The sequence below is a fragment of the Oncorhynchus mykiss genome, chromosome 20 (assembly GCF_057628025.1).
Source record: "Oncorhynchus mykiss isolate SJ-2025 chromosome 20, ASM5762802v1, whole genome shotgun sequence".
Taxonomy (NCBI): Eukaryota; Metazoa; Chordata; class Actinopteri; order Salmoniformes; family Salmonidae; genus Oncorhynchus; species Oncorhynchus mykiss.
In genome coordinates this window covers 21,214,533-21,229,357 of record NC_143041.1, presented here as the reverse complement: position 1 = coordinate 21,229,357, position 14,825 = coordinate 21,214,533, and the positions used below count along the sequence as shown (strand labels likewise).

General features: G+C 43.4%; 1 protein-coding gene across 50 annotated transcripts in view; it reads right to left on the bottom strand.

Moving 5' to 3' along the window:
- Positions 1-612: 612 nt before the first annotated feature.
- LOC110499059 (transcription factor 7-like 2) overlaps positions 613-14,825 on the bottom strand; it is a 98,846-nt gene continuing 84,633 nt past the window's right edge. For 3 of the 50 annotated variants that reach the window (XM_090212550.1, XM_090212554.1, XM_090212564.1), the window contains 9 exons: positions 14,587-14,673; positions 10,094-10,216; positions 9,766-9,928; positions 9,458-9,565; positions 8,821-8,869; positions 8,021-8,071; positions 6,550-6,622; positions 5,269-5,329; positions 613-2,894 (listed from right to left, as the gene is read on the bottom strand). In XM_090212550.1, the coding sequence (XP_090068676.1) occupies positions 5,287-5,329; positions 6,550-6,622; positions 8,021-8,071; positions 8,821-8,869; positions 9,458-9,565; positions 9,766-9,928; positions 10,094-10,216; positions 14,587-14,673 (697 nt within the window). In that variant the 3' untranslated portion in view covers positions 613-2,894; positions 5,269-5,286. Of the gene's footprint in view, positions 2,895-5,268; positions 5,330-5,953; positions 6,027-6,549; positions 6,623-8,020; positions 8,072-8,820; positions 8,885-9,457; positions 9,566-9,765; positions 9,953-10,093; positions 10,232-14,586; positions 14,674-14,825 lie in introns of all 50 variants that reach the window. The other 47 variants (XM_021575895.3, XM_090212535.1, XM_090212555.1 and 44 more) reach the window with 23 other exon arrangements.

Here is a 14,825-nt window from a genome sequence, read left to right as displayed (position 1 = left end):
CAAAGTACCTTTCATGGTGATGGAAAGTCTACAGGTACAAATCTAGATGACCAGCGTATGTACAATACACTACACTAATGTACTTTGACATTAAGTGGTTTGTAAGGATGGTAAATTAAAACAGCACAAAAAGTGGTTGTTTTCCATGTTTTTTGATCAAGAAAAATATTGAATTTGATGTGGATGTTTTGTGTGTCTGCCCATAACTTTGCACCTTTTGATGTAAATGTTTGAGGACAGGGTTTTGTTTGTTCTGGATTCCATTAAAATGACCATTGCAGAGAAAGGGACAGGGCAACAACTCTTACAATTCCAACTATTGAATCCTGCAAGTTACTGTACTTTATACTACTTTTTTTGCCATAACGGACATGCAAAACAATAAAAAATGGCCCACGCTACAGACGTCTATATTGGTCCGCTAATATTAGTAAAGGCCCAGTGCAAAAAAAAAAAAAGGTACATTTCTTTATATATTTTCTATTATGATTTTTTAGGGGGTGCTGCTGCACCCTCAGCACCCCTAATTCCCCACGGCTATGCCTTTACACTATTGCGAACTCTCATTTTGTTGCTGCACTCACATTTTCTATCACAAAAGTTAGACACAGATTTATCTGCACATACTAAGTCGCTTTTATTAATACAGAACTGCATGCTACAGAGACTGTACAGCATAAACATTTATTCATTACAAAAACATGGTTTTGGAACCATTTAAAATAACAGGGAAAAAAACAAAAAATTTAACAAAAGATAAGAGCATAAAATAGAACAGGAACATCACAGCCGTTAAGGAAACATTCAAACTATTCATCATTAGCATCTTAATAAACCAGAGAAGAAATCGACAGGTTACAGTCGCGTCATGTCAACTACAATGGTACCGAGTGGATGATTCTCTTGTAGCTTTTTTTACAGCCTCTTGCAACATCAACATGCCTATTTTTTCTATCTACCTATATGTAGCTGTGTACTTAAAAGTGGCAGTTTGTGTATTTTTTTTGTAGTTATTTCATAGTTTTTTATGAACCTCCTAATATACATAATTTGGCCCTTGTGGGTTTATACAGTATGATGTCCGTCTTTTTAATCAGTTTAAATTGTAATATTTGACAATCTGCTACCAAACACATTTGTTATAGCAACATTTATACTACATACATAGCAATCTATGTAACGTCACAGCAAAGTATGGTTTTAAAAAACAAAAAACAATCAACAACAGAAAAACCCTACAGCGTGGTTAGAGGGGGGAGAGAAAATTATCACAAAATTTGGCACGGAAAATCTGTACACAAATCTACAGTCTGGTAGAGATGAGACTGTGCAATAAAAAAGAAGGGCTTTGACACTTTCCCAAACTACTGAAGACACGGTACCCACTGTCCCTTGTTGTTTCAAGTTTCTTTTCTTCTTTTGTAAAATGGCTTATAGACGCATTTCTTGAAATGAAGTTGTGCATACCTCTGTTTGTGAAATCTACACAGTACATTGGGTGGAATCCAGGTTGTCAACAACAACAAAAAGATTTACCTTTAAAACCTCCTTGTAAAAATGGATCATTTCATATATAAGTTGCTTACGTTAAGAAAAAATATTTATACAATGTATTAAGAAAAGAAAATATTTAAAAAGGGACAACATACAAGATACAACAAGCAATCTCTAAAGCAATAAATACTACTGGTCCTAGCGTTGTGACATTTTGTATTGAATAGCGCAACCCCCCCACCCACCTCAATAGCCCTCCCCTGTCTCCCCTCCAAGTCCAACCACCCCACCTGACTCCACCCCCAAAGGTAAACAACAACTAAAAAGACAACGTAATGGAACAATGCACATTAAAACAATACCCCCCCACACACACCAATATTTCTGTACATTTAAAGAAGAACAAGTAACATCACAATTAAAGTTGTTCCTCAGTAAGAGAGGTGTCTCCACGATCCTCGTGCCCTCCAGGGTTTGTACGGGTGTCAAATGATTGGTTCGCAAGCTCGTATTTAATACAAATAATGAAGGAGAACCAACTCTTTCAAGAAAAGGGCTCATTGAATAATCATCTAACCTACCTTTTTATATCTGTCATTTAAACATGTTTAAGTGGAACTACATAACAATTTTCTGTTGCACTGTTTAACACTACAAAATAAAAAATAATAAAAATAAAAAGTTAAGAAAATGTTGGCAAATTCCCAAAGCTATACTCTACAGCTCTTTGTATTATTCATTCATTATAATAATTATATATTTTTTTTGATAATGATGGGTCAAATATTGACCAATGAACTTTGATAAAACAATAACTAATTTTCAAAGCCTTATGGCACAGAAATAGACAAAAAGATAGAAAAGAAAGAGGGCCCGAATAGAGGTGTGCAGAGCTAGAAAAATAGGAAGGAAGGACAGGAGTGAATAAGGAGGGAGGCTACTCTATAGACTTGGTCACGAGCGACAGAGGCTGAGGGGCCGTGGAGTTGGGGTGTAGCGAGTGGGAATGACACAGCGATGCTGCCGAGGGCCTGGCAAGGGAGGCGCCTGAGGAGCCCGGTTGCCGCGAGGACGAGACATTGCCGTGGTCATGGGCTCCATTGTGGGCTGCGCCAGGCATTTTACCCGCTGCAGCAGCAGAGTTTTCCAGCAGAACCAAAGATGGCGGAGGAGGATGCCCAGCCAGGAGGTGCGGGTGGTGGAGAGGCTGGTGGGCCGGTTTCATAGTCAGTGAGAGAGGTTGCATTTGTTCAGTCTGAGGTTTGGACTCTTTCGAGGAGGGGGAGGGGGCCACCGAGGAGGGGGAGGATGGGGGGGAGTCTAGTAAGCTTCCGTCCGAAGAGGGAGGACTGGCACAGCTGCCTTCACCTTGGATGTAGCGAATGCACTTTTTTTTTCTCCTGGAGATGGGGGACAGAGAAAGACGCTTTTTAGCATGACATCCCAGAACTGACAGCAATCTGCTGGGCAATAGCTGAGCCTTAGCAGTCAACTTAAATGCACCATCTTTTTTAATTTGCATAATATCAGTGTCTTAAAGATTCAATCTAAAACCTATTTCTGGGCCTTAAATGATTGTTGTTTTCTGGTGCATTTAAGTGGTTGCCACCACTACAGCCTAGCTGAGGAGTAAGGCTACAAGTGGCCTTCTCAGATTCCCAGGACATATACAGCACAACACAGTACACCAAACAGACAGACAGGATAATGAAATAGGAGAAGCAGCAGGATGATGAAAATGATGGATGAGAAATAGATGAAGAATAAAGAAGGATGAAGAATGGTTTTCATGGCAAATCTATAACAGCTCACTTTTCTTTCTTCTATTTTAAAAAGTATTTTAATCTTACAAAAGCTCTGACGAAGGCCTTAAGGCAGATAGGCTTATTAAAGAGCAGAGATACTATCAAGAGCAGTGTGCGGGTTTCTTCTTTTTTCTCAAACGTTTCCTCACAGACTTCTGATCTTGACTGAAACAAAGAGCTGGCCCTGGTGAAGAGCTAGCGCCAGGGATCACCCTGCTCTTCTGAAATACTAGTCCTCCCTCCCTCCCTCTCTCCTCCCTTCCCTTCACTATCCTGACCTCTCTCTCTCTCTCCTTTCCTTAGAGGGGATAGTTTGGATGCAGAGGTAAGAGTTCAGGGGCATGAACACTACGCTGCACCTGCCCCTAAGACATATGTGTGAGTATGAAGGGTAACGGCGTCATGTTTGCATTTCTGCTCGGGTTTGGACCCTCCCCTGTCTGGCGTGCCTGCAGCGTGTGTGTGTGTGTGTGTGTTTGTATCTGAGATGGCTGTGTGTGTGCTATGTTCAATTGGGGTGGAGGAAGGCTGGGAGGGAGGGGAGCCTCTGCCCACCTCGTCTTACCCTGACCTCTACAACAACTCCTTATCACAAGGACTGTGCTTGCCTGAAGGGCAAATACACTGTGGTTCAGACTGTGTTGCTTGCTCACAGGTACAATGAGCATGGAGAAAGAACAGAATTCGTAGGTGTGGAGGGAGGGAAGGAGAAGGGCAGAAGTGACTGAAAGAAATGATGCTTTGGTTCAGCTAGCCTTTGAGAAATGTCAGCATCTCTGTTCTATTGTTCAATCAAGGTATGGCCTGTTTGTCAAGTCATACCCTGTCTGTACAAACAGTGTGCGAGAGAGAAAGAGATGGAAAAAAGAGAGGGAGATCGATCAGTGAGAACTGATAAAACAGAGAAATGAAGAAAAAGGGAGAATGGGGAAAGAAAAGCAGACATTTGGACAGCCACATATACCTTACACTGATAGCATGCTGAACAAAAAAGGCAAGCACTTCTGTGACTGAACAATTACACAAAGAGGACAGGCACACAACATGGACACACAAGAAAGAGTGAACCACGGAAAATGTCAACTGAAAAGCAAGGAAAGGGAGTTGGGTTGAGTTGTCTGCTTGGCTGTCAAAGACCCTGTATGAGTATTGTGTGGTATTGACTGTTAGCTACCATCGTAAAATGCTATTATTCTGCCAGTGCTAGGCTGTCTCTTCCTCTGTCAAGGCTAAACTGATAACTGCCTGTCAAACCGCTACAAATGAGCTAATATCCATTTTTTAACAGACATATCGATTGATAGTATGTGCCTGTGTAACATATTGATTTCTCAGTCTCCAGGGGAATTACGCCAGATGCATCTTTCAGGAAATGGATCCCAGTGAGGTCTGTTAACCTCTCGGCTCCTTAAACGAAGCAGGAATTATCCCTGGCTATTCCCAAGCCTGGCCCTCTGGCACCCCGTTGCTGCCTCGCTCATCATTTACCCGTTACGTTCATGGACTAGATCAGGAAATACTGTGAGAATATCATCCCTTTCTCAATGTGATCAACCGTGTACGTCTTAATTCAAATCTACAGTAAAAGTAAAAGTACTACAGTAAAAGCATTTCTAAAAGAGTTCATCTGTATGAACGTCTTTGTGGATTACTTTAATTGAATGCCATGTGAATTCAACGTTTAGAACCACTCATAAAATGTGAGGGGAAAAGTGACTCGGTAAGATCACTCAATATCCTGTTTTCTTTGAGACAATGACAAAATGGCAGAAATCTTTCTGGAGTAATAACTCCAGATCAATATTGAAAACAAAATAAGGAAAATGAAATGCGTTGATAGGTCGCATGCCTTGGGTTGACCAGTGATACACAGTACCAAACGGCATGTCACAATGGTCAGGGTAGAGGTGGGGACACAGTGCAAGCCAGACACAGAGAGGGGTATTACTTAGCAGAAACAAATACCTACCATGAAAATATTCCCAAATCAAAGACTGCTTGTGTCAGAACAGAAAGACAACATGTAGGGACTAAGTACGGGTTATCAGAGAGGAGTTTGGAGGAAGAAGAAGAGGAGGAGGAGGAAGAGGGCATAGAAGAAAGTCACTCTGGTGCCCTCTGAGAAGCAGGGCCAAGTCTTAGCATGACAAGGTTATCAAGAGGGCCAATTCAGACAGACACTTAAGACAGTTAGAATGTCAGGCACTTACATACAGCCTGGATAGAAAATGGATTTCAACCTTTCAACTTGACACAAGAATGGTATCAGAAACCATAAATGTGTTTTAAAAAATTACATTACAACAAAAATACCCAAAGGTCTCCTAAATGTGATTGTTTACAATGTTGCAACCGGGACCTTTCTTTACAATGTTATTGTTATCGCCGAGGTAGTGTACAAATAACAATGCTAGTAAATCCATTTTCTGCCACTGGGCTTTTAGTTTTCAAAGAAAATAAGTAAAATGACTTGCTTAGAGAAGCTATAGCAAAAAATTCCACAATCAGGAAAAGGAACAGATAAAAGAAGGCCATCAATTAACACATTGAAGAAAACATAATACATATATTTTCGAGGGATGTCTTGAGAAGACGTAAGAGAAGGAAGTGGTTGTCTATACGGTTGTCCTCCCATAGATACTACAGGGGTATACCTGCATGGTTTGCACCATAAACTCAGCTGGTCAAGCCCGAACAAGGCACGACACTTCTTTGGGGTATTTGCATCTGTTAGCCAAAGAGGTAGACACACAAACAATACAAAAACACAGAAAATGGACACGTCATTGGACAGACAACACATGTAGGCAGGGCTTAGGTTTGGGCTGTCAACACTGGGACTTCCTCCACACAGACCAGGCCATCACGCCTCCAACTCCTCTCAGACCCAGTCTACCATCTGATGAGTCCTGCCCCTCATTGTGGCTAATTCCTAAAGAGAATACCCCCTATTGGACCTGCCCAACCCCACATCTATATGTAGAGAATCTAGAGTTATATACAAACACCACTCAAACAACCACACGCACACACATTGACGCATACCCTGTTAACCCTGTTCCCAAACACCAATAAAACTAGTGGATAGAGGCAGGCCAAACTGGCAGGGCTGGGTTGGAGGAAGAATTGTGAGGTGGCGAAAGCCTGGCGAAGGAAGGAGAGAGGGAGTCGGGGAGGGAAGGAGGAAGTCCCAGCTCAGAGAACAGCCGTCACCTGGCCCTGGCGTTCATGCCACACACACCATACACACCTGCATGGGCCACACCAGTTATTCTGCTGATCGAGCCCAAAGCGCGCTCGACACTTCTTAGGAGCGCTCAGGTCTGATGCCACAACAGGGAGGGAAGCCAGCAGAGAGGAGGAAGAAAAACCAAAAAGGAGGGAAGAGAAAGAGGAGGAAAATAAAGGAGAAAAATCGTAAACCAGTGAGGCTGCGAGTCTCGAAATCGTGGCATATTTAGCTTATTTCCCCCCCTAATTAAAAAGATGCAAGTAATTGTGCAGTATGCCTTTATAGAAAAGGACTGTCAGAAGACACGGTTAGTGTTTCAGACATTAGTCAAATCAAACCACAAGCAAAAAGTAAACAAATGCATAAATGTGCAAGGATTAAGTATAAAAAAGAGAATAAAAAGATAATAGGTATTTGTTTAAGGTAGAATACGATGGGGGAAATAATGCAGACATGATTACATTTCTGCTAAGTGCCATTCATAGTTATCTTTTTATCAGCATATTTGAAAAGGAGAGGGTATAGGTGGTAGGTGAAAGAGGCAGCAGTATCAGACTGTTAAAATAAGGGAAGGTTTAGGTTAGTCCCTGCCAGCGAAAGCATTAAAGGGTTGAACCCTACTGAATGCAGCAAGGGCACTTCTACTTAGACCTGAATTCAACCACCTGACACAATGTTTTCCTTTACCTTGACCTGTCAACAAACAATTTGTTGTGTAATCTTTTAGAACTCTACCATGGGTTCTACACAGCCAGCCCAATTCAGATTCCCCCCTTCGAATTTTGACCAATCAGATCAGCACTGAATATGTGAAAAAATCTGATGTGGTCAAAAGACCAATTAGTGGGAAAAAAATATCAGAATTTGGCTACCTGTGTAAATGCAGCCATAATGGCTTAATAATCATATGTAGAGCAAAGTTTACACTTGGGTCAAAAGAGGAATCCTGTGGTGAGTTGTTTGAATCCAGGCCCTAGTTTGAGCAGAGACAGCATAGAAGGGGAATAGGCCCAACTCATGCTGGCCCAGGGAAAGGAACAGGTGCAGCTACTGAAGCAAATAGATTAAGGAGGTTTACCCTGACCGACATCAAATCTCTGGGTCATAACTCAACATTAAGATTCTGTAACTTTTACAGTCACTGCTAGAAATATATACTACATATTGATTTGGCCAAATGGGGAAGATTGTTCTGGAATGAATTACTTTAACATAGAAGCATCATTAAATAAATGTGTAAGTATATCAAATGAAGCATACTTTTGCTAGTATAATAAATAAAATGGTCAAATAAATGAACATAATCAACATTTTAAGAAATAAAGCAGCAAACAAAGTCAATAACATCCTTCAAAATATTGTATTTAGCTTAGTAAAACTACTTTTAAATAGAATATAATACACATACATAGATAAATAAATACATGATAAACCAAAAAGAGAAAAAAATAACAAGTTAGTAATTTAAGACTCAAAATGACATTAGCACCTGTAATCGGAGGGAGTGAAAGGCAAGGGTTTGGAAAATATTCTCTGTGTTCTGAAAAAAAGAACAGATAGAGAGGCCTTCAAGAGGGGATCCTTCACGTAAACGAGCGTAAAATACAGTTTAATATGCCGCATTTCTCCTTCTCAACTCACAATATGGATTATCAGAAGAATATGAATAATAAGAATATAAAATGAAGAAATAATAGAATTAGCAAACCTCCTTAATTTCAAGAAGTGGGTGATTTTTGTTTGTTTGTGTGCATGCATGCAGACAAGCAGGGGCAGCCCATGTTACACACACACACACACACATGCACCCATACACGCACAGACACAGACACACACACAAGCACAGTCTATCTGCAGGGCACAGGCATTATAACACACAGACACACACAACACTGGCAAAGTTAATGGCTCTCACAATGCTTAAATTTCACATTCTCAAAACACACATCACAGTATCATAAATGCTGGGGGGCAAAGTGGAGAGGGGTGATGTTGGCGGGGGTGAGGAGGAGGGATGAGGCTGGTGGGGGGGGGGGGGGTCATGCATATTCAATGTTATTAGCTGGGGAAGGCTAGGGGAGGGGATGGGGAATGGAAGGAGGGGAAGAACAAGCAAGTCTACCATTTAAATATTGCATTGGGTAGCATAACTATGTACAAAAAAACGAGCCAGGCACAACAACACAAAAAGAAAAAAAAAAACGGGCTAGACTTTTATCTTGTGAGATGTCACACAGTCCTGACACATGATGGGGCTCCTCTAATAGGAGGTAATTGGCGCTCACTTACCATTGCCCTCTCCTGGCTGCTTATCCCTTTTTCTCTTCTTCTTTTTGCCCTGTTGGTTACCCGCCAAAAGAAGAGAAATAGACAGGAACCTTAGTTATTATATTGCAGAAGACCCGAGACATGAAATAAAAACGGGGCCCATATTTCTGTTTATTTATTCATTCATTCTCTCGCTCTCTCTGCCCGCTGGTTTTAACTGCCACTGCAGGCCATAACAGAATTTTCCCTTCTCACTTTTTGTACTTTTTCCCCCTTCTTTTATTTTGCTGCATTTTATATAGAGGCTTTGTTGGTTTGTAGTGAAGGAGTCAGATTTGTGCACAATGCTTTGGGCAGGCTGAGAGGAGTCAGAGTTTCACTGGTCAATCTGTACTGCTGGACACACCAACGCTGGGAGAGAAACTTCCTTCAGCATCAGCATTTCAGGGCTTTTAGGCCCTGTTTAAATAGCCCAACATGTCTACTGTAAAGTATATTGGAGATTCCATCGACTAAGGTGTTTAGGGAAACAGACAGCAGGCATTGCTAAGGAGGTGAGCTCTCAGCTCAGACAGAACAGCAAGAGCACTCATCCCAGGGACATGTTCTTGTGAGGGGAGAAATACAGGATGTACATGTTGAAAACTTAAAAACTTACATAGTTATCTCGTGCTGACCAGCCTGGGTAGAGCTGCATGTGAAGCTGTCGCTCTTTCCGGGCCAGCTCGTAGTATTTCGCCTGCTCCTCTCGTGTTAGGGCATGCCACTATAGACAGACACACAGAAAAAGAGAGAGGGAGGGGAAGAGAGAGGGACAGGACATAATACAAAGAGGTGAGTGCAAGGCGAGAAGACTATAATCGTCAACAGTAAACATGACCATGTTCAGCCAAGAGCCGTGAGAGGTAAAGACAAAATAAGATATAGTGAGTGAGCCTCTGTATAGTGGTGTTGTCTCTCTCTCACCCTTCGTCCCAGGATCTGGTTGATGGCGGCGCTCTCTTTCAACGTGCACTCGGCCACCACCTTGGCCCTCATCTCCTTCATGTAGAGCATGAAGGCGTTCAGCGGCTTCTTTATGTGGGGCTGCTTCTTCTTCTCGTCCTCCTTTTTCGAGTCCTGGTGTTTCCTGTGGAGTGTGTACAGTATAGTACTGTATGGTTGGCAAATACCCAGAATTGGTATTAAACAGATTATTGTAATGGTAGAATTTAGAACAACAAGACCAGTGCCAATTTTGACTACACTGCTGTTTAGTTTACAATGGTGAAAACAACCAGGTATGTGTACTCACGAGCTGTTGAGGCCTATGTCGCTGTGGGAGGACTCCTGCTTGACGTTGGGCGTGACGATGGCAGGGTGGGGGATGCCGGTCTGGTGCAAACTGTGGTGAGGGGGGACCATGTGGTGAGGGAACCTGGAGGACAGAAAACTGTGTAAATCGTCAGAGTGGACACGTGTGAAATGGAAGATGGACACATATTAGACACAAACAGAGACAGAATATGCTCACTCGACATTAATACAGATGTGCATATATACAGGGCCGAATCCTACCTTGAGGTCCGAGCATGAAAGTCAGATTTTCACGCAAATCTCTCATTGACGTTCAATGCATGACTTAACACAAAAGCTTGAGTTTCGCACGGGTATATCAAGAAAGGATTCGGCCCATACGTATCACAAAATTTAGATCTCACAATCACATCGAAACTGTTACACAGCAAACACACGCTACACATCATAATGAGTCATATTTCATACAGTATATTCATTTTAAAAAGAGAGTCCGTTTGTGTTGGAGTGGGAAGAGTGTTAAATAGAAAGACAGGGCAGCCATTGCACTGAAGGTTTATCTTTGACAAGCCAAAATGGTCCATACAGACACTTCAACTACACGTGTCCTTGTAATGGATTCTATAAAATCCTCACTTGCTTCCATAACCGAGACAAAATAGTGACTGGCTCCCTTTTTCTCCAAGGTGAATTCAGTGTTTAGTGCTACCACCCCTCTCTCCGGACTGTGGATGACAAATACAGGTCCCAGGATGTCTTGCCCCACTTTACAATGTGACAAACTACAGGTCTATGGAGTCTTGTGCCAAACCGCTGTGTGAGCTGATGTCAATTCCCAGTCCCAGTGCACCACTTTATCTTTAACCATTGGCAAGGCACCTTTTTCTGTGCATCACTGTGTTAGGCCTATTCTATCTGTCCTCATGCTTGATCCGAATTATTAATGGTGTTACCATTCTTTATCTCCCCCCTCTACATCTTCATAATACTGGTAGAATTATTTCATCATCTCCCACAGCTACAGTGATTGAGGGCAATAACCAGCATCTATTGAGCAGTGTGTGTGTGTGTGAGTGAGTGAGTGAGTGAGTGAGTGAGTGAGTGAAAGAGAGAGTGAGAGAGAGAGAGAGAGAGAGAGAGAGAGAGAGAGAGTAAATGTGTGTGTGTGCAAGATTATTTGTATGAGTGTGTCTGTGTCTGTGTGTGCACAGTATATATCTCAGCTATGCATGACCGTTCACAAATCATAGAAAAAGAGTGGAGGATGAAGAAGGGCAAAAAAGGAGGAATATTATATATATTTTTTAAACAGCTCATTATCTGGCTATGTCTGGCTGCATGGCTCGGAGCCAGAATATAATGATGAGCATAAACTCGCCAGGAACAACTCGTTTCTGTTGCAGGCGATCTCTGGGGAGTGTTCCCTCTCTCCCTCCTCCCTCTCTCTTGCTCTCTCCTCTCCTCTTCTCTCTTCCCTTTATCATTGACACGTTTGTGTTTGCGCCATGTCATATGCTGAGGCGACCGTGGCAGTGGCTGCGGATCACTCATCATTAGCCCGCCACACTTCCTCTACTCTCTCTTTTTCCTCCCTTCTCGCCTTCTTTCTCTCTCTCTTGGTGCTCTTGTTAAGTTTTCTCTGTTCCAGCATCCAATTTTTTTCTCTTCTTCCTTCTCTACACTCCTCCTCCTCCTGCTCCCTGTCCCCTTACCACATCCACATTCCCCCTCCCTCGCCCCAGCTGCCACCGCGCGGCCCAGGTTATGGTTTAAACATGACGGCCATCCCTTTGATGTGCGGGGGCATCATCATCTTGCCTCATCAGCACAGAACAGAACAGCGCCTTGGACCAATTTAGCCAACCCCCAGGCTCCTATGTCTCAATCTGAAAGGCAAGGATGGGGGGTGGGTCATTGGCTGCAACGCAGGCCCAGTGTCAGCCAGTGCCATTTAATTGCCAATGTGAGGAAGTACCCCTGTGCCTGGTTAATGTACAGGATAACGAACTCGGCCGGCGCGCCTTCCCTTCCGCAGGAAAAAAGAGGGGTAGCGAGGGAGGAAGGGAGAGAGAGCGATGAGGGGGGAACATATCAAAGCGCAGGCGTTGGGCAGGGGGGCGAGGGGTTTACACTTCTCCCCACCTGTCACATACAGGGCCCGCCAGAGATAATGGACCTGTACGGTTCCAATCCCATTATCAAAATAATGTCTCTCATTTGCTCCGTTCGACTGACTCTGCTCTCTCTTGCCTGCCTTTTTTCCCCCTTCCAGAGAATGTATTTTTTAAACAGGACCTAGGTGTAAGGTGCGCATTGAGTGGGTGCAAGGTACGAGAGCCAGACTTGCTCTCGCCATTCTAATTGGGCCGGTATGTGGCACTAGGGGCTAGTACTGAAGCACTAGTTCTCCTGTTAAGATCTGGCTAGCCAGTAAAATACAGGATCAGGACATCTCAATGTAATTATTAGACACAGACTGGATGTCCGTGTCTAACTACTGGATGTCTTGTGCCATATTTAAGCAAGAAAATACCTTTTAAAGACGAGACAATTTTTTGCTTCCGAAACCTTGTCATATACACGATTATCCAAACCTTCCCACTCTGTGCCATTTCTCTACGCCGTTGAAAACCCAATCGGACGTCTTTTATTTTTTTGTCAATTCCCCAGTGGAAGTTATAACAAGGACATGCTAAAGCCCCTTTCTCCAGAGAGATGGAGACCTCCACCTATTCAGCTATGCTAATTCAATTACGGCTCATCAGAACGCATTAGCTCTCCCCAGCCCCACAGCCCAGCCAATCCCCCATCCAGTAGATTCAATTAGCCTTGCTGGAAATAAGATGATCACAATGTAGAGGCCGTCATTAGGGGTGAATTAGCTGTCACTTAAAACACAGGTCCACTAGATGCTGCCAGGTCCTGCTTAGTCTGGCTGCCTGTGCTCTACCAGACACCAGACGCACCCTGCCTGTACCTGAGAGCAAGGCAACCAGGGCTAGGATTGGGAGAGGGGGTAGGGCAAGGACTGCTTCATGGGGGTTGCTATGGGTGGAAGAGGGACACAATAGGGATAGAGAGGAGAAATTAGCGCCATCTTAACCCTGCTACATAGATGACACCCACATATGGAAAACAAGACTGTGCTACAGTGAACTGTGAAGATGGTTGGGCCTGTTCCTAAAGCCACAAGGGAGTCTGGGTCATGGGGTGGCCAACAATGATATAAACTATCAACCTAAGTATATAGGTAATGTGTATTAATGAAGAATACACGTGAAGGTATATAGTTTCAATGTAAGGCTAACCAAGAAAAAGGACAAACGAAGAGCTATTGGCTCACCTAGCCTCTCTTTTTAACAGAAAGTGTGAAGTCAATCTGCTTTTCTGCTTTTAATTAAAAGAAGTGTACCAAGAGGCCATGTCAGAGTGTGTGTGCGTGTATGTGTGTGTGTGAGGGAGAGAGAGAGAGGGTGGGGATAAGGAACCCGAGTGCACACGTGTTCAATGTCAAAGTTCTGAGGGTGTCAGGTACTATTTCACAACATTAACCTTTCCATATCCAATTCGAGGCCTCCCTCTCTCTTCTTCCCTTCTTTTGCATTCTCTCTCTTTTCCTCCCTCGCTCACACTTATCCATCAACGTCACAGAGGTCTGAACAGTCGAATCTCAGGAGCTGTTTTTCTAATCAGCACGTAATTAAACTGAAGTTTGGCCTATTCCCCATACTCCCTAGGCCTCTGCCTCTCCCCCCCCTCCCCTCAAAACTATAAACCATCCCCGTTCCAAACTCTCCAGCTGCCTGCAATGAAATGCCTGTGAATACTGTTCTGGGCTCAGGGAGAGGGACAGGGGAAAAGGGAAAGGGAGGGGCGGCCATATGGAATTGTTTGTTTTTGTTGTTGTCGTTTTTCGAAAAGACTCTGAACCTACAAATCATAGGGTACTTGTCATCCACAGTTAACTCTTCCCTCTTCCCACACAATGCAGAGAATTATAGCACAGCCCCCAGGGGAGCCATGCCCAGTTAAAGACACATAATACAACAACAACAAACATATGTGCCCCCCTGGGTCCACTTGAGTCCAGAGCTCTCCTCTTGAGCTGGACCCTAATGGACCCAACAAAGCATTAGCCAAGTGTCAAGCCCGAGTCTACATCATTCTCTCCTTTTAAGTGTCTATATGTTTATTTATCAATGTGTCTGGTGGCTAACAACTAGGACATGCCCCGTCCATTACAGATGTGGCTGACATACAGCTAGGGTAAATGTTCTTCAGGGGCCTCATTAGAAAGTGATAAATATAATTAATATTTCAACACATAGTGGGGACACTGGAGGATTGGCCTTTTGAGCACGGAGACGAGAGTGTGCACTTTCCTTAAGGGATAAGTTTACGCAGACTGTGTGTGACGCCTGTGTGTGCACCCGCGTCATGGCCTCCTCCTGTGTGTGTGCATGCCTGTTTATCTCCCAAGGCTCAACTCACCTTTGCATGGATGCATTGACAGTGAGTGCAGTCGGGTAGGGGTGTCTAAAACCCCCTGTTGTGATTGGGTAAACAGGTTGACCTTGCCTAGGAGAAGGAAAAAGAACAAAGGGAAGAGAGGGAGGTAAAGAAACAGGGTTGATGGAAGGAGAGGAGGTCTCCCTCTCTCCCCGATCGCAGGTCTCTTTATTCTCATTTGATCAGGACTAAAATCTAGGGGATTGCAGAGTGCGGATCAA